Source organism: Chlorocebus sabaeus, chromosome 3 (genome assembly GCF_047675955.1).
Source record: "Chlorocebus sabaeus isolate Y175 chromosome 3, mChlSab1.0.hap1, whole genome shotgun sequence".
NCBI classification, from domain to species: Eukaryota; Metazoa; Chordata; class Mammalia; order Primates; family Cercopithecidae; genus Chlorocebus; species Chlorocebus sabaeus.
The window spans coordinates 14,211,189-14,230,660 of record NC_132906.1 but is presented as its reverse complement, the minus strand read 5'-3'; the positions used below and the strand labels follow the sequence as shown (position 1 = coordinate 14,230,660).

The 19,472-nt window shown below is 36.2% G+C and overlaps 1 protein-coding gene across 4 annotated transcripts in view; it reads right to left on the bottom strand.

Annotated features, from left to right (window-relative positions):
• Window positions 1-19,472, bottom strand: part of NBEA (neurobeachin) — a 731,202-nt gene that overhangs the window by 209,537 nt on the left and 502,193 nt on the right. For all 4 annotated transcript variants that reach the window (XM_073013351.1, XM_073013354.1, XM_073013348.1 and 1 more), the window contains one exon: window positions 1,723-1,859. In XM_073013351.1, the coding sequence (XP_072869452.1) occupies window positions 1,723-1,859 (137 nt within the window). The remainder of the gene's footprint in view (window positions 1-1,722; window positions 1,860-19,472) is intronic.

Here is a 19,472-nt window from a genome sequence, read left to right as displayed (position 1 = left end):
GTTATCATTTAAAGGTAGATTTCCTCCTGGTACTTTCCTCTGTCTTTGAAAGTGTCTGAACTTTAAAAAGTTTACATTTTGTTTCAAATATTGCTTGTTCTATTTCTAACATTCCATAAATATACTTGAAATGTTATTTAAATATATTCAAAGAAATTTGAATTCAGCTTATATAATAACGCTTGAATATCTGAATTATATATTTGAAAAATGCACTTGAAATACACTGGATAATTACTTTTGTGATTTAGATTTTAATTTGTTGCTGGTTTTTATTTAATTAGATGCTAATAAATGAAGTAAAATAAAAGTTGTCGTGTCTCGCTTTAAATTGTTTCCTATCAAAAGATGTAATGCTGCATTTTGAAAATTAAACCCACTTGAATATCTTAAACATTTTGAGAAATGTGCTAATGAAATCCTTAAAAATAAAACATTGGAGAAAAGCTCTTTCTGTATAGGTATATAAGATAACGATCTACTCTCAGTCTCTAACTTACTTGTAAGACAATTCCTTTCTACAACAGACACAATTTAAATCTACCTTTGAAAGCTTGCTCTTCTTGTAGCATTTTTGATAATATAAGAAAAAAGTCTATCATGACAGTAGAGATGACTGACTTATTTTAAGAACTGCATTTGGAGCTGGAAGTAAAAGAAGTCCCATGACTATCCTTTGGAATAGTTTAGTAGTCAACAAGTGCTGAAAATGCTGATCACCTATGGGACTTAAGTTAGTTAATTCAGGTGATGGTAAATTTTTGGATTTTAGCTCTAGTTTACCAATACTATTTTATTACATTTTATATCAATATCTAAATTAAAAACAATAAAGTTCTGGATCTGTGGGAGCATTTGTCTTTGACTATTTTAGAATAACTGCCTCTGAAAATAAAGGAAGTTTTTTTGCAAAATGATGCTAGAATTTCTAGCGTGACACTTCATGCTCTTGAATTCTTAACCCCAGAATAGAAGTTTGCAAATTGCACAGTAACATGAAAGTTAAAACATTAAAATAGATCTCAGAAAGTGCTGAGAAACAGCTACTCTAATACTCTGGTGTTTAAAATCTACACAATAACATTTAATAAGTATGCATTTAAATGGTCCAAATATGTATTTTCTGGCATTATACTCAAAGAAGAATACAATATTTAAACATCTGAGTTCTAGCATATATATTTTAAATCAAAGCTCAGAGAATCAGTTGCTTTCCTCTTAAATCCACATATAAAACCCATTCTTATTTCAGGAGATGGACAACATGGGTGTACTAACGGAGATGAATTTATATCTAAATGGCTCTCCCCCCCGTTTCCTTATAACTTTTCAATAATCACATTTCAATCTAAAGTTTTGAAAATTAAAAGTGATCTTAATAAGAAATTTCTTAAGACCTTTCGTAGTCAGCCCTCAGAGCCTGAGATTCTGGGCCCCAGGGACTTGGGAGCAATTGGCTTAACTACCAAATCTGCCCAAGCGCAAACAAAGGCACTCACAGAAAGACTGTTAAAATGTTCATGCTCTGGTAATACAGGATTTAACTTCATTAATATATTCTTCAGTTCCATAAAGTGAACATGCTATTTCATTCATTTTATTTTCTATGAGAAAGAAGAGAATGTGCTCCCCTCTTCCACTGTCAGGTAAAATCAAACAAAATTGAAAACCACTTCCTGCCACAAAGCCACCAGTACCGTACATGGAATCGCTTTAACTCACTTTAGTGTCGATCTTCTTGAAGGCGGAATCATCCTCATCTACCTCGAAGTAGATTTCTGTCGTGGTGATGGAGAGAGTCCCCTTGGCCACCACCACGGGAGCGATGAGCTGGGCAGGGGTGCTGAGAACCACTGGGCCTGCAAGGCAAGGATAAGGGGAGTCAGGCTGATCCCCTGTGGCCCTTCCTGCTCCCTCCCAGAAGGGTACCAGAGGTTTTTATTGGTAAGTATGCACTAGAAAAAAATGGTTCCTGTATTATGCGGCAAACTCTTTTTTCATGTAAGATAAGGACTACTTAGCTTTTATTCATTACCTTATAACAAGACTAGAGAGAAAAAATGGTATGAAAACCCAGAAGGTCAGGATACCGAATACCGCTCAATTTCCACCTAGAAATCCTACATGGTTGGTGACGGGCTGCCATTAACCTACTTAAAAGTGCAGAACGGAAAAATGTCCCAATTCTCCACTGAGTATCACTGGCTTTTCCAGAGACCCTAGGCAGTCAGCACTGCCCCCAAGACCAGCCATCGCGCGAAGCCGCTCCACTCAGCAGCGGCGCTCCCCAAGGAGAGGCGAGAGGACGAGAAGGGGGCAAGGATCTAAATGATAAATTCCGCTGTTGTGAGCGGTTTGCCTCTTGCAGGAAGATTAATCTAATATCTGTCTCCTAAGGCGCGCTACACACACACATACGCGTGCATACGGACATTACATAAAGTTCTTATGTAGAAAAGAACGAAAATCTTAGTCACTTTCTCACAGAGAATATATCAAAAGGGATGAAAACGTAAGACGCTTGAACAAAACGATTCTCAGAAAAACCGTGCGAACGTGCTACTTCTCAACTTTTGAAACTGCAGAAACAGCTTCACTAAAAGTGCCTGCCAGGGTGCCTGCTTCGAATTCCCTCAATCTGTTGAGGTTGAAAATCACGAATTACGCGTATAGAATATGAATTCAAATGGGATATTACCTAAATGTTTCCTGTAAAGTCTCCCCAAAGGGAGACATTCTTGGCAATCCTGGATTTGAAACACGATACAACGTTATACATAACGTGGGGATCGGATACAACCATTCATTTGTCGGTAGCAAGGGCGCATCATAATCCCTTCCACTTCTCCCCTCAAATGCATACAGTCAAGTGCGTCACAATAACAGTCGGGGAAAGGCAATAAAAAGTCAGGTTCTCTGCGGCCGCTAGGCCTCGGCCCTCCGGGCGGAGATCCCTCGCACCGACGCCGCCCTCAGCCCCCGCCCGGCCGGCCTCGGGAGATGCGGCCAAGTTGGCCGTCCCTGGCGCAGCACACACCCAGTCTGCGACCGTCCTGCACAAAGCCGAGCCTTCCCGAGGCTGCGGGAACACAGAGGGCTGGGCTGGCTTCTGTCGCGATTACAAGGGGGTGGCTAAGGAGCAAACTGTGACAGTGTCAGCTTTCAGCCTGTCGGGACTGCCTGGGCCAGACCCACGCACAGCCCTGTCTTTCATTTCACTGCTCTCGATCCTCCGATAAGCCCCCGGGGCTCGCGGACTCTGGGCTTCGGCCTCTGCCCAGCGGAGTCGGGGTCCACCTCGGTTGCACAAGGTTTTTCTTTGGAAAGGGAGAGGCAGTCGATCTGAAGCACCACTTTAAAGGCTCATCAATCTTAATCTAGGTTGCTCAAGTAATTACGCCCGAATCTCTTGTACGATTACAAGTGGATTTGGGTTTCTATTCCCCAGGCCCTCCTTTGTGTTTATTGGAGGGTCTGTGCGCGCGCTTGGCGGCGCCTCCTGCCTTCCGCGCCCTCCTCCGAATCCCCCAACGCTCGGGCCGGTTCGAACCGCTCCCTTAACCCTTAAGCAACCAGGACGCTCCCTTGGATGCCAGTTTTCCTATTTTCTCTCTGAAGAAATCTATGCGGTTTACTCTTGATTGGGGCAAGGTGAGAAAGGTGATTTGGTTCACACTGGAAACAAAGTTATACATCTTTAGGCATTGCTAAAAACCTCAAAAAAGTCTCCATTCTAAAGACAGAGGACTATCAAGATTTAAAAGAGGTTTCTGGGATTTGGAGACAAAAAATGGTCAAAAACACTAAAAATGGCGAATTACTTCTTTCTCCTAAAAAGTAATTTAACGTATCCAAATTGAGAACATGAGAAAAAAGATCGTGAAACATCAAAACCGTACCCATTGATTTACTGAAACACATTACAATTTTTAAGGACACGATCCGTGAACTTTCCATGGGGAGCACATCTTCTCTACTTACTCCTCTGCGTTTCTGAAAGGAGATGGCTTCCTTTAGATTTTACTCCAATATCGTTCTGTTGAGATTTTCCGGGCGTTTATAAAAGGGCTTCGAACTGGTCTTTCTTTAAGAAAGACACATCATGAAATATTCAGCATTAATAGTGTGTCATTTTTACCCTTGTCCTTTGGAAATCTCCAATTACAACTTCCAATTCCATAGCATGTTTAAGGAGCACTGAATCTTTTTGTTGTAGTCTTCTGGGAGCAAACCAGCCGCAGAGAGAATACGGAGTTAATCCACTACGGCAATAGAGAGAGGGGATTATGTTTTAATCCCCTTTGGGGGAGCCTTTGGATTTTAGGGATCCGATATTAAAATGTTTACACAAGGCACAATCATAAGCCAGCAGATCTTCCATATGGTACCTGGTTATTTGAAAACCTCGGATCCCTTTCCAAATAAAAATAGTTTATAAAGAACAGCATCTCTGAATGACGGTGAGATGGTGATCTAGCTGATCCTGTTCTAGAAGATAAGTAACTACAAATTTAACTTCCTAAACTTTGCTTGGTGTAGTGAGTTGAGGAATGACTGTAAATATATTCATCCCAATCACTACTGTAGCAATAAAACAATAAATTATAATGTCGTCAGCACACATAGAAGTATTGATATTAAATGTTAAACAAATGGATAAGACAAAACCTTTTCTTATTGCATTGATGCATATAATAATTTAAAATTCCACCATCTAAAGTGGTAATTAAAAGGAAAATATAAACGTTATTTACTTTTTATAACTGGCAATATAATGCTTAAAAAATACTGTTCCAATACTATTTTTGAAAGAAGGATAGGGGTATTACTTCCCATTTATCTAACCTAAAATGTGAACTAGAACAAAAACCACCCTAGCATAATGAATCTTTAAAATAATAACTTCTCTTTAGAGCCATAAGATCTTTAACCAGTTGAGATGGTAAACCTCATCATGGACCTAGAGTAGAAAGTACACATGTTTTATATTTAAAAAGAAACCATTTATCAAACACACTTTAAAAGTAGAATGTTAAATACTTGTGGGTTTAGATTATCCTGATAAAAATCAAAATTTCAAGCACAGAAATCTTAATAATACACTGACATTTTGGTAAAACTTTACAATTTACCGAATTCTTTTTTGTTTTTTGAGATGGAGTCTTGCTCTGTCGCCCAGGCTGGAGTTCAATGGCTCAATCTCTGGCTCACTGCAACTTCTGTCTCCCGAGCTCAAGCTATTCTCCTGCCTCAGCCTCCTGAGGAGCTGGGAGTATAGGCGCATGCCACTGTGCTCAGCTAATTTTTGTATTTTTAGTAGAGACAGGGTTTCACCATGTTGTCCAGGCTGGTCTTGAACTCCTGACCTCAGGTGATCTACCCGGCTTGGCCTCCCAAAGTCCCAGGATTACAGGCATGAGCCACTGTGCACGGCCACAAAACTCATTTGTATTTTTACAGAACTAATAGTCCAATATTCACAAATTTTAAGTTACTGGATGTGTCAATGCTTTCTTGCCAAAGACTACCAAGAACATATCTGTAGTTGAACAAGTGGGTTTTATTATTCATTGCAGTGAGAGAAACCGACAACAATAAGAACCATGGGGTGACTCAGGGGGTGTTAAAAGACTCATTGTAGGATCTGGATTTTACTTGTGATTTTGGGAAGGGTTCAGGAAAGCAGGGCTTTGCTCTGGATTGGGCTCTGTCAGGTATCAGAAATAATTCTATGATTAAGTATTTCAATCAATTTTATCTAGAGGGAGGGAAGACTAAATGTATGCTAAAGCTCTAATTCAAAAGATGTAGCAGTCACTCATATTAGCCAAAAGAGGGGAATGTCTGGTACTTTTGGGGTATGCACAGTGATCTTGCTTTTGTCTGTGTTTAGTCAAAATTATAAAGTTGTTTTTTGTCTCACATCATCATCATACAGCCCTGTATGAAGTTGGTGCTCTGTGAGGTTGTTTATGTCCAACAAGGGAACATCATGGCCTAGCAGTGAGCTCCAGGCCAGTTCTCAAAAAGAATGAGGCCTAGATATAGGCAGGCCAGTTCCCAGAGGTCAGAGGCTGCTTTTTCTTTTTCTCAACTGCAGGGATTAATCATTTTCGGGGGGGCGGGGGACGGGAGGGTAAATTAATCATTCTCAGGAGGGGGTAAAATACATTCTAGTGATTACAAGGCAATGATGGCTATTAAATTTCCTAATAACTATAAGCTTCTTTACAACTTTCAATGTAAAGCACAGCAAAGACTATGCATGGAAAAAGAGTTGCAGTTTAATTAAAACCAGAATTGCTAGAATTATTTGATGACTTTTAATTGGTAAACTATATTTAGGGTACATAAAATTATAACGTATTTTTAGAATCGCTTGAATATTTCCTAACCTTAGTTTAATATCGTTAAAAGTTGTATTAGCTATATGGATTTTCTTCATCCTCCATTACTTGGAAACTACATGCTCAATTTGCTTTTAGAACCTGTGAAACCTTGTTACTATGGGATAATAAAAAATTGACTAATATTAGTAGAATTATTAAACTTAAAATCCTGATGTTATTTAGAAGAACTAAAACTAATCTGAAATTCTTTATGTTCACTGTAAAATAATATTATTCCAAAGATATTAGGATAAAAATATAAGGAGGGAGTAAATTTTTATAATTATTTTTATAATGTGGTATACTTTCTAGGGAAGTAATTCATAGCATGAGTGACTGAACAAGATATCTATCACTGCTTTGGACTCTTTTTTTTTTTTGAGATGGAGTCTTGCTCTATCGCCCAGGCTGGAGTGCAGTGGCGTGATCTTGGCTCACTGCAACCTCCGTCTCCTGGTTTAAGTGATTCTCCTGTCTCAGCCCCCCAGGTGCACGCCACCATGCCCAGCTAATTTTTGTATTTTTAGTAGAGACGGGGTTTCACCAAGTTGGCCAGGCTGGTCTTGAACTCGTGACCTCGTGATCCACCCACCTTGGGCTCCCAAAGTGCTGGGATTACAGGTCTGAGCCACTGCACCCGGCCATAGACTCATTATTTTTAAGTATGGTACAGTCAGTTTCCCTAAAACATTCTCCCCCATAGAAATAAAAGAATAAGATGTTTTAATCTCAAAACAAATTACTGAAGAATATAATAAAGTTGTAACTTTGTTTTGGAATCCTGGGAAAGCTTTGGGCATTATGAAAATGGAGGTATTTGTGTATGTGCCCGAGGGAGGGGCAAGTTCTAGAAAAAATACTGCAACAAATTTTAGATTTCCAAATTTTAGATATCCAGGATGGTTCGCTGGGTTTCAGGTGATTGAAGTGTCTTAAGAATATATATATATATACATAAAATCATAGTAGCAAAGTCTCTAGATACTGACTGTTTTATTTATATACAGAGAATATTGATAGTTGTCCAGATAACATTTCAGAGTAATGATATTTTGAAATTTTCAATTTTTTTTTTTTGGGGGGGCTGGGCATGGTGGCTTACACCTGTAATCCCAGCACTTTGACAGGCTAAGGTGGGAGGATGAGAGGCCAGGAGATTGAGACCAGCCTGGGCAATTAGCGAGATCTCATCTCTACAAAAAATTAAAAAAACCATTAGCTGGGTTTGGTAGCACATGCCTATTGAGCTGTCTACTTAGGAGGCTGAGGTGGGAGGATCCCTTGAGCCCTGGAAGTCGAGGCTGTAGGGAGCTATGACAGTGACACTGCACTCTAGCCCTGAACTTTTTTTTTGCATGAAATAGTTGCAGAATGTTTTTGCTTGAATAAAATAAACATATTTTAACAACTCATAGAATACTATGCCTCAAGGGTTATGAATTTAAACTTCAGTACTACTTCCTCCCCAACATATTCACAAAGACACAATGTACCCTCCCCTAAACTATCCATTATAAATATTCTATAAACTCAAACTTTACACAAAAGCTCACTGTTTTCAGGAATTGGCCTCTTGATGATCCTAGGTGACTTCTTGAGCATCATCTATCCTTCACACTAAGATGAACAATAACCAATTATCCCCACAGATCATAATTTCCTTAGATTATTATTGTATAAAATGAGACAGATGATAAAGAACACAAATTAGGTGTTTTGAGATGAGAATAAACCTACATCTGAAAAATTCAACTTAGCATAGTCTAAAACAGATATGGAAGGAATGGAGCCCTCTTATATGAACAACTGAATACGGCAATTTAGCATATTATTTGTTCATCATAGTAGATCATCTATTTTTACGCTATTATCTAAAATCCCACCTTAATGTATTTATAATACATATTTTTAAAAAGTACTGAGAAAGACTCTGGTATGCTCTAACTTTAACCTACCATTTATGTTTACCAATTTATTTGTAGAGCAGGTAATCCTTTGTTACAAGGAATCAAAAAAAAAAAAAAATTGCTGCATTTTCTGCAAAGGCAGTGAGTGATTTCCTAGAAGAAAAAGCTTACAAAGCATATATACTATAAGTAAAATAGCACCGAGTTATTTTCCAGTACAAAAAGTACTAAACAACAGTGATAGTTTTAATGTTCAGTGTGAAAATTTGCTCTGCCTTTTGATTTAATAAGTGAGCCAGCTGAAATTTCTGTTTCTAGTTATATTACATTTAGTTCAACATATGGAATATATTTTTCACCTTCTGGAAGAGTATTGACTCTTTTATGGCACTGGGATATCATTTAATGATCGGGAAGAGTAAATTTCTACTAGACTAGATGAGTGAATAAACCAGAGGATATGATTTAAATCTTTGCACCCCCAGGTTGGATTAAGTAGTTTGCCTTTATATTTCCATAGTTTCCTGGCCATATCTTTATGGCACTTATAATATATTAAATATATGTGTTTAAAAGTCTGTTTCTCCTATTTGGCACAAGCTAATTGAAGACAGGGTTTATTATCTTGTGCACCTATCACGTATCTGTCATATAGTATGCAATCTATGTTTGTGGATTGAATATAGAAAATGATATATACCAGTGTTGCATTTATATGTCATAGTAAAAGCTCACTGAAATTAATATATTACATATTTTATGTTTTTCTGAAATTGACTTCAAATTTTTCTTTATAAATATAAAAGATAACTGTGTTTTAGAGAAAACATAAATTTAAAAATATACTGAAAACCAACGAGAGTTATAATTTAATTGATCATTCTAGCTATATTACATGTGTACTATTATGGTTTTAAATGGCATAATTTTATGACTATTGTATTTTTCCTAGTGTATACTTTGCTCTCTCTTTGTAATTAAATGTGTAGAGGCATATTTAACTCAGCATTCATTCATTCATTCATTCATTCATTCATTCATGTAGTCAACAAAAATTACTTAATGAGTAGTGTATTGTTTTCACATATAAGGAGAGAATACAGTGGTGTATAAGACATAAATTTTACTCACAAAGAGCTTATAGTATAAGGTAAAGAATACACAAAATAATTATGACATAAGGAAGAAAGGGTTAAACTAAGAATTGTGTAAAGTACTTTACATGATTTATTTCTATTAACATTCCTGTGTGATAGCACTGCTATCATCTCCATTTTACACATAAGAAAATGAGACTGAGGGTTGGAGTGATTTAGAGGTCATACAACTAGTAAATGAGAGATAGGATTCAAGTCTGGTGATCTGATTCCAAAGTCAGGGTATTTGTTATATATGTTGCCTCCTACCAAGAAAGGGACAGAAAAAAATTCTAGACATTCACAGAACAATCATGATTTCCAGTCTATTTTTGGTGGGGGAGTGAGCAGTTGGGATAGAATGACGGCAGTGACATCTGTAGTGAGGTGTGATGGATAGGTAGAATTTGGACAGGTCGGGGTCTTGGAGAGCACTGTGAGCAAGGGGAATAGTTTGGACAAATACACTGTTACAGGCGTAAATGAGCAGTAAATAAGTCTGGCCAGAGATTAGGGTATGTAAGGGAAAGCAGTGTGAGATGAAACTGAAAAATCATACATATCCTTGAATGTCAGACTTTGTAGGTTAAGGAATCAAAGATTAGAGCTCAGAAATAATAATGCAGAGCAGTGGGTTTTACCCTTTTTCTGGGTCACACATTCTCCTGAGGAGATGGATAAATATATAGATTTTTTTTTCTAGAAAAGTTCACCTATACATTTGTTCATCCTAATTATATAATAAATAATTCATATTTTCAAGAAAAATTAAATTTTTTTCATTTGTTTTCCTCTAAAGATTTTTCTGCATCTGCATTTATTGCTGTTTTTCAGCCGTTTCTGGAAATATATCTTTCCTCTTGTTTGAGCTAGTTACTTTCCCTGTCTGCATTTATCCTAAACTGTTTTTCAGCAGTTTCTGGAAATATATCTTTCCTCTTGTTTGAGGTAGTTACCCTATCTGTGCTACTAGTCCTACCCTCCCCTGACCCCTCTGCTCTCTTATTTCTATCTCCTTTCTTCCCTTCTTTGTTAAGCTCTAGATATCAGTTTCCATCTCTTAGTTCCTCATTCCTATTCTCTCCTTTAATTTCAGTCCAACCTCTACTTAGGCCAAGCTATTTGGGAAATACTCATTAATTAGTAAGTTAAAAGCTTGGAAAAGTCCATCAATTTAAAAATTTTGCAACTTTTTCTTGTTTGTTTTTTTTTGTGATGGAGTCTCACTGTGTTGCCCAGGCTAGAGTGCAGTGGTGCCATCTCATGGTAACCTCTGCCTCCCAGGCTCAAGGGATCTTCCCACCTCAGCCTCCTGAGTACCTGGGACCACAGACTCGCACCACCACACCTGGCTAATTTTAATATTTTTTTCGTAGAGATGGGGTTTCGCCATGTTGCCCGGGCTGGTCTTGAACTCCTGAGCTCAAGGGATCCTCCCACCTCACCCTCCAAAAGTGCTGGGATTATAGGTATGAGCCACCGCACTTGGCCTGCAACTTATTTTTAGACTCATAATTTTCCAAACACATTTAACTATAGAGTTTCTTTTTTCTCATTAGCATCTTTCAAAAGACCTGTGTTACAAGGAACATTAGTTTGAAAAGTGCTGAGCCAGAGTTCCTGACTCCTAAGCATAGGAATCTTTCCTTGTCTCTTACCACTTTACTTCCTGCTTGGTACCCTGTTATGGGTTCTCCTTCATTGGCTGCCCTTTAAACCTTGTGCCACAGGGCATCTGATTTTGGCCTACTACGTCTCTATTTTCTCACTTCCCTTAGGTGATCTTACTGGTTTCCATTATGAACTCCATGCCCACCTTGGCTCTCAAATTTCAAACTTCTATTCTTTTGAAAATTTTGGAGGCCCAACAGGTCAAGCATCTTCATCTCCCACCCACAGAAGACCTTGCATCTGCACATTCCCACACACAGTTAATAGCTTCTAAACCACCTCTCCTCTCAGGCCTGATTCCCCTCATTCTTACTGCCTGCACTAGTCAGTTATTACAGTCCTCCACAAATTACCTTCTAATTTTTTTTTTTGGTAGCTGTCCCATTCTCCCCTTTCCTGCCTGCCGTCAGCTTAGTTGAGGCTCTCATCACTGCTGCTTTGGAAAAGAGCCTCCTGTCAAGCTCTTACCTTAAGTCTGGGCATCCTAAAAACATATTCTGCACAAGGGCCAGAGTGATTTTTTAAAACAAATTCATCACTGTCATGCTTAAAATCTTTCACAGTCTCACTGTGGCCTTCAAGATAAAATCAAGGTTCCTTATGGCACATAAAGTTCCCTCCCTGAGCTTGTCAGTTTCAGCTTCAGAGACTCCCTGCCTCATGCGTTTTACCTAAGTAATTTAGAACTACTGTAGTTTCACACAGAAGTTAATGTTTTAGCATACATTTCCCGCCTTCTGCAACAACTGTCTAAATACTTCTAAATGTTTAACTTATTTTTCAAGACTCAAGAAAGGAAATACTCATTCTGATAAAGGCTTTCCAGAATCCATGTTATTCTAGGACCATTTATTGTGTTGTGATGGTTTCCTTTCTATATTTAGGTTAACTATTTTTTTTTTCATTATCTCTTCTCCTCTATAACTTCCTGGAGGGCAGAATTTTGATCATATGTGTCTTTTTACTCCAAGAACCCACCATTATGTCTCACATAGAGTTGATATTCAATACTTATATTTGTTTTGGTGGGATAACCACATTCACCTGAGTGGTTTGGATCTGGCATCAGAGAATCAGAGTCCAACAGGTCCTTCCAGGTCTTGTCCTTATTTTGTGTGATTCTTGACATTTTCTATTCTAATCTTCTATTCTAAGAGAAAACAATTGACTTGTTTTTATTGGACTGATGACTTGAACTGGTAGAGCATATTCTACTGGAATAACTATTTGTAAATTAATTGCCATGTAAATACTTGTCCTTAGAGCTAATTGTTTAAGTATTTCTATAGCTGCTATTCTGGCTCTGCAACATCAAGTCATGGAAATAAACTGATTAAATAAAATATTTTCAGTATGCAGAAAGACTTCTTGATCCTTCTGTATAGCACTGCTCTAACTGTACTGGCAAAATCACTTTGTAAACTTACGTTTGAGTAAGTGGCAAAGTCTTTTAGAGAGAGGACCAGGACACACTTAAGTATGGCAGTGACAAGGTAATGAAGAGCTCACTCTTCCTCCTCTTCAAGTTGCTAACATCCATAATTTGGTACTAGGAAAATTGTTTTGTTATCTCGCATTTTCCCTCAAATGTGATCTAACAAGATGACCCATATATTTTCTCAGTAGGTGATCAATATCCTCATTCACATGCTTAAAACAATGATGAAAACTTAGTCACCTCCATATAGAAAAATATGGTCTCCTGGTAAGTTAGTTATTTATTGCCCTATTCTCCAGATTGGTAGAGAGTATGACTATAAATTTGTAGAGGAATCAGTTTATGATATTCTCCATACAGAGAAAAAAGTAGAAAATCAAAATGGGTTTCAACTATTACACTGTATTAAGAAAGAAGAGATCTTATGAGTATGGTTTGTGAAATACCTGACCATAAAAAGGGTGGCTTTTATTCTTAAAATTAACAAAAAATGCAAATTATATATGATTTATGGTTGATGTCTACTATTGTGTAAATATGTTTGTTTGTCCTCTCCAAAACCCAGGTTGAAATTGAACCCTCAATGTGGCAGTATTGAGAAGTGGTGCCTTTAAGATGTGACTGGGTCATTAGGGCCCTGTCCTCATTAATTAATATGGATTAATGAATTAATAGGTTATCATGGGAGTAGAACTCGTTGACTTTGTAAGAAGAAAAAGAGAGACCTGAGATAGCATGTGAGTTCCCTCGGCCCCTCACACGTGATAACCCTCACATGTGATGCCAGGTGTGGCCTCAGGACTCTGCAGAGTGTCCCTACCAGCAAGAAGGCCCGCACCACATGCAGCCCCTTGACCTTGCACTTTTCAGTCTCCATGACTATATAAAATAAGTTTCTTTTCTTACAAATTATCCAGTTTCAGGTATCCTTTTATAAACAACAGAAAATGAACTAAGATAATGTCTAATAAGCATGGTTGAATTGTGTCTGTTTATTACATTTTTAATTTATACAGTTTGGTTATCAGGGATGTTGTTACAATTAAGAGTACCTTATAGTGTTTCATAGATGACAGAATCGTGGTTGAAGGGGAACATATGTTTATGGAAATAAAAGAAATATGGATTACAGTAAAATGTTTGCACACTTTAAAAGGACCTGTAGACTTTTTGAAAATAATGAAAAGAGGCAAAAAGGCTCAATATTCAAGATGAAGCTTTTATTTACTTTTATAACACCTTAACTGATTTAAAAATTAAGTTAGAAATTTAAATACTTTAGCTTTTATAAGAAATAGGCATGTAGTAATGTTGTCTCTAAGAGCATTGTGAATTCTGTGTTTGAAGCTGAATGTGAATCCTTTGGGTATACTATTTATGACTGGGAAAGCAACTTCCTCATTCAAAGAGAGAAAAAAGACTCATAAAGACTCATAAGGCTTTTTCAACATCAAATAGCTTTCACTAAACAACATTTTGATGAGTTAAGTGTGAGTGAGTCAGGGACATATGGATTAAATTTCCCTTGAAATACACATGGGTTTAAAAATTAAGGAGACAATCCTGAGCAAAATGCATTTTAGAGAATTCAGAATGTTGAAGAGATATTTTCCCCCTAAATACAAGTATCAGGTTGAATAACTTCTAGTTAGATTCTGTAACTAAAATGAAATAAAAATAAATATGGAGGAACCTTTAAAAAAATACTAGTTTTGTTGGAGACAGAATGTTACATTCACCGTATCAGCACTGCAATGCACAGAGTTAGGCTTAAGCAGATTAATTTGAGTCTATCTGCACCGAACATGCTCTCTCCCATAGTACGTATTCCAGTCAACAGTTACAACAACATTTTCTGTGCTACTGGCTTAGACTCTTATTCTTTTTTAAAGAACATATTCTTAGACAAACTTTTAGCTTTCAGAATTCTGTAGTTTATTTTAACTACGTTTTCCCAGAATCTTGAGTTCTTTCTTCTCATACGCTGTATATTTTTGTTTTATTCTCCTTTCTAGCTCAGTTTGTAGGAAACATTCAATTTATATATAAACAACTTTGCCTCTGGTATCTGGATATTCGAAGTTAGGTCACTGAAGGTCTAACTGTCAAGCTGATCATTTCAACTGTCTACTTTAATTTCTTAGGGAAGATACATTATCTGCCATAACTTCCTGGTTATTTGAGTTACCCAGAGGTAGTGGCAGCAGAGCTAATTCTCTTGATGACTTTTTTTTCTATCACAGTCTGAGTTAGTAGATATTCAAAAGATGTTAATGGGTAGGTAAATGGGCAAGTGAATGTAGTCAAGAAGACATTTAGGGAGGTAGAAATGGTCAGCCTTCAGAAAAAGTCGACATAATGCCCCCTCTTCCACCTGCCAGCCCTGTTTCCACCACTGGATACCTGATTTTGTTTTGATCAAGTAGAACAACAGCTATAGAATATGTATACAACCTAACCCAGTTTACAAGAAGAAAAACAGCTTGAAAATACATTGCCCTCTAAAAATCAGGGAAGGTACAACCAGGAACTGTCATGCGCAACAAAGTGGGTCATGAAGGAGATGACTGGCACTTCAGAGAGCCTTTTAATAGATCTCCTCCTTACTTCCGTATTTTTCTCATTTTTAATTTACATAATCACTTTTCTGAATTTTGGATTCTTGGTAAATGTGTGTGTGTAAAGAAATGTAAACCTACCATTATGAAAAACACAAATTAAAAATAAATCCAACTCTTACATTTGAATACTTCTTCCCTGTGTTGCTATCTCCCTGTACTAACTACTTTAAAAAAAAATCAAAGTAGCATTACAATCCATTGGATATAGAACACCTTTTCTATTTGCTAATTTTTTTTTTTTACAGTAACAGTACTTGTGGTATTTTGACGTTATAAATTGGAACTTACAGAAACATTTAGTTAAAATGACACATTTACCAGAAGCGGAAATGCAATAAAGATTAGCTTAACTTTAGGTGTTCCTATCCTGGAAAATTCAAGTGATGGCTGAATTGAAATTCAGCTTTTGGTATAATTAACTTATACCAAAAAACAAAAGACAAAACAAAACTTATTATGAGCTATTGAAATTATTTGAATAATTCAGTTAGTATGAGCAGACAGTCTGATAATTTGAGCCCCCAAATATTTATTTCAACAGATCATAAGTTTTGGTTTGTCTTTTGTTTTTTGATATAAACTAATTCAATAATTATCTCAGCTTTCCAGTTTACCTACATAATATTTTTAAGTGGGAACCTTTGAGGGCAAATAATTGTGTTAAGAGATTTCTTCACAGTTCAAAGCTACACAGTATATGAATGCTGTCTTTAAGGGATCTAGTCTAAAAGGACAGAAAAAACATGGAAGAACATCTACAGCGCAAGGCTTTATGTGGTATGTGTCTTAAGAATGATACAATCAATATGTTGTGGGGTGGCTAGAATAAAGTAAGACAGATAATAACATGTCTTGGTGAGGATATGGAGAAATCGAAACCCTCACATGCCGCTGATGAGAATTCAGAATGGCGCAGCCTCTTTGGTAAATAGCCTAAAAGTTAAATGTGGATTTATTATTTGACCCACCAATCCCCCTCCTATGAATATACCTAAGATAGATGAAAACATATGTCCACATGAAATCTTGTAAAATGTTTACAGCAGAATTATTCATAGTAGTGAAAAGGTGGAAACAACTTGAATGTCCATCAACTAATGAACTGATATATAAAATGTGGTGTATGCATACAATGGAATAAGTGTCATAAAAAGGACTACATGCAGCCGGGTACGGTGGCTCGTGCCTGTGATCCCAGCACTCTGGGAGGCCAAGGCAGGTGGATCACTGGGTCAGGAGATTGAGACCATCCGGCTAACACGGTGAAAACCTATCTCTACTAAAAATACAAAAAAATTAGCTGGGCGTTGTGGCAGGTGCCTGTAGTCCCAGCTTCTCAGGAGGCTGAGACAGGAGAATGCCATGAACCCAGGAGGCAGAGCTTGCAGTGCATCAAGATCATGTGCCACTGTACTCCAGCCTGGGCAACAGAGTGAGACTCCATCTCAAAAAAAAAAAAAAAGAAAAAAGAAGGACTACATGACAAAATATGGAAAGGGCTTGATGACACCATGCTAAGTGAAAGAAGGCAGCCATTAAAGACTATCTATGATTCCATTGGTATAAAATGTCCAGAATAAGCACATCTATAGAGACAGAAAGTAGATTAGTGGTTGTCCAGGACTGCAAAGGAGGGAACAGGAAAATTGGTGAAGAAAGGCAAATGGTAACAAGGTTTCTATCTGGAGTGATGAAATATTTTAAAATTGATTTTGGTAACAGTTGCATAACCTTGTGAATGAATATACTAAAAAATCACTAAATTGTACAATGTAAAAGGGTCAATTATATGATATGTGAATTATATCTCAATAATGCTACTTCCAAAAAAATGCTAACAAAAATATTATGGAGATGATATGATTGGCCAGTGAATATTTCATCAGTGTTTTACATGGGTCTTAAAAATGCATAGGGTTTTTAACAGGAGGAGATGGGAGAGGGAGTGGAACAGAGAAATAGGAAGGATATTTCAGGTGAAGAAGTTTGGACATTAGTTTGGGCCTATATATATATATATATATATATCACCTAATAACTATATATATATATATGTTGCTATTAGTAATAGCATATATATATGCAAACAAAAAATAAAATTATTACAATTTACAGAACTGATCATAAAGCATAAAGAACCATCATTATCATTAACTCAGAATTCCCTAACTTAGTAAAATTACTAACTTTTGGAAGAAACAATAAGGAACCTATATAAATTCCAATTCCATTATGTAAACTATTTCTATTGTCACTCAGTATATGTGACAGAACTACCATTCTAAAAGAAATGAAATACATTTCATTGGTGGGATGTCATTTTTTCAATTTAATTAAATCCTTCACTTATCAATTTATATAAATTTGAGTTAATCTTGAATTTCAGTTACTCAATAGTTATTTGAAGAAACTTGCTAACGTTCAAATTAAAATAGGTAATCAAGATTTTATATTAAAATTCATTGAATTATACCAATTTCAATGTTTTCAGTAAAAAAGTAAATTGAAATCTTTAGTCACATATGGGATTTAGGTACTAATTCACTTTGGCGAATCACTACAAACTAAAAATGCAATTAAAGTAAATTAAGTTAGGTTTTATTAATATAATAATTACTTTATTGATTGGCATACGTCTATATTATAATCATATTAGCCATTTGCTACAGTAATACATAATAAATTCGGTAATTAGTAGTCACACACATTTAACTTGTCTCTTGAGATGAACAGCTTGGGAAGAAAGGGAACTAAAAGTGAAACAGAAAATTGTATGACATTTAAAGTTATAGAATTTTGTGGAACATTTTGTCTTTATTACAACTAGAAAACTCCAAACAAAATGGAGAAAACATAAGAAAAGGTCAACATTTAAGTAAAATTGTACTAAAAGCAGTCTATTTATCATATTGTTTTTAACTTACCAGATTGATTTGGACCACACATAGACTATCTATAAGCAAAACTAAAATGAATTATTATACATATTCATATACTTTCAATGTAATGGAACCAGTGTAAAAATTGAGTTATAAACAGAAGATGTCATTTTTACATCATTTTAGAAGAATCTTTAATGATATATACCTAAACACACACTCACACACACATATTCAAATGCACTATTTGGTATATTTTGGTTTAAACCATATACTATGTATTTGTAAGGAAATACATTATTTTGCATACTTCTTAATGTTATGCAAGTTACTTAATCTCTTGACCTGTTTATCTTTATTTCTAAAATTGCTGGTAATCATTTCTACCTTATTGGGTTGTTGTTTAGATTAAGTGGGTTACTGCCCACAAATCTGTCTGAACACCTATCCTAACCCTAGGCCTAACTCTTTTTTATTTAGAAAAGCTCACCATATCCATTTGTCAATATTTTCAGCTATAAGGAAAATAGTTTTAAAAACATGAAAATGTAAATGTACTCAAGAGTAACTGCTGTTAAACAGTTCTCAACAGGCAGAAAATACAGACTTTCCTTTCACTGAAAATGTTAAATCTATAATAGCAGCATCATTTATATACAGAAAAAAGCTGGTTTTGATGTCTGGCTCCTAGCACTTCATGTCAGCTATTCTTCTTTCTGTCTCTCTGTCTCTCTCTTTATTTTTTTTTTTAATAAACAGAAATTGATCCTACCTTTTGAATTAAAAAAAGAAATAATCTTAACTAAATTAGTACTTTTCTCTAAGTTTTCTGTACTAATTAGTATACTTTCTTCTATTTGAATTTAACTTATTATTACATAATGGCAAATCATAATGCATATCTGCTTATCTGTATGCCTATGTCAGCAAAACAGAGTTTTATAAATAACAGGAAAATGTAGTATGCTAATCAGCAGATTTAGGTTTACCTTTACAATCATAAAAATGATGTATTCTTTCATATCTATTCTAAAAATATAAGAACTCTAATTACTTTTATATATGTGAAAGTATATTTCTTATACTAATAATATGCAAGCCATTTCATTAAGTTGTCATGAAAAGATAAACCTGTAATTTTTATCTCAGAGATTGAAATAGGCACTTTTTACTTTATGTATTTCTGAGATAGCAAATAAATATGAGATTATATTAATGTTATACACAGATTTTTAGGATTTCTTGGGTTTGTATTTTTTATTTTTATGTTTATTTATTTATTTATTTTGAGGTGGAGTTTCGCTCTGTCGCCCAGGCTGGAGTGCAGTGGCATGATCTCCGCTCATTGCAAGCTCCACCTCCCAGGTTCACGCCATTTTCCTGCCTCAGCCTCCCGAGTAGCTGGGACTACAGGCGCCCGCCACCACGCCT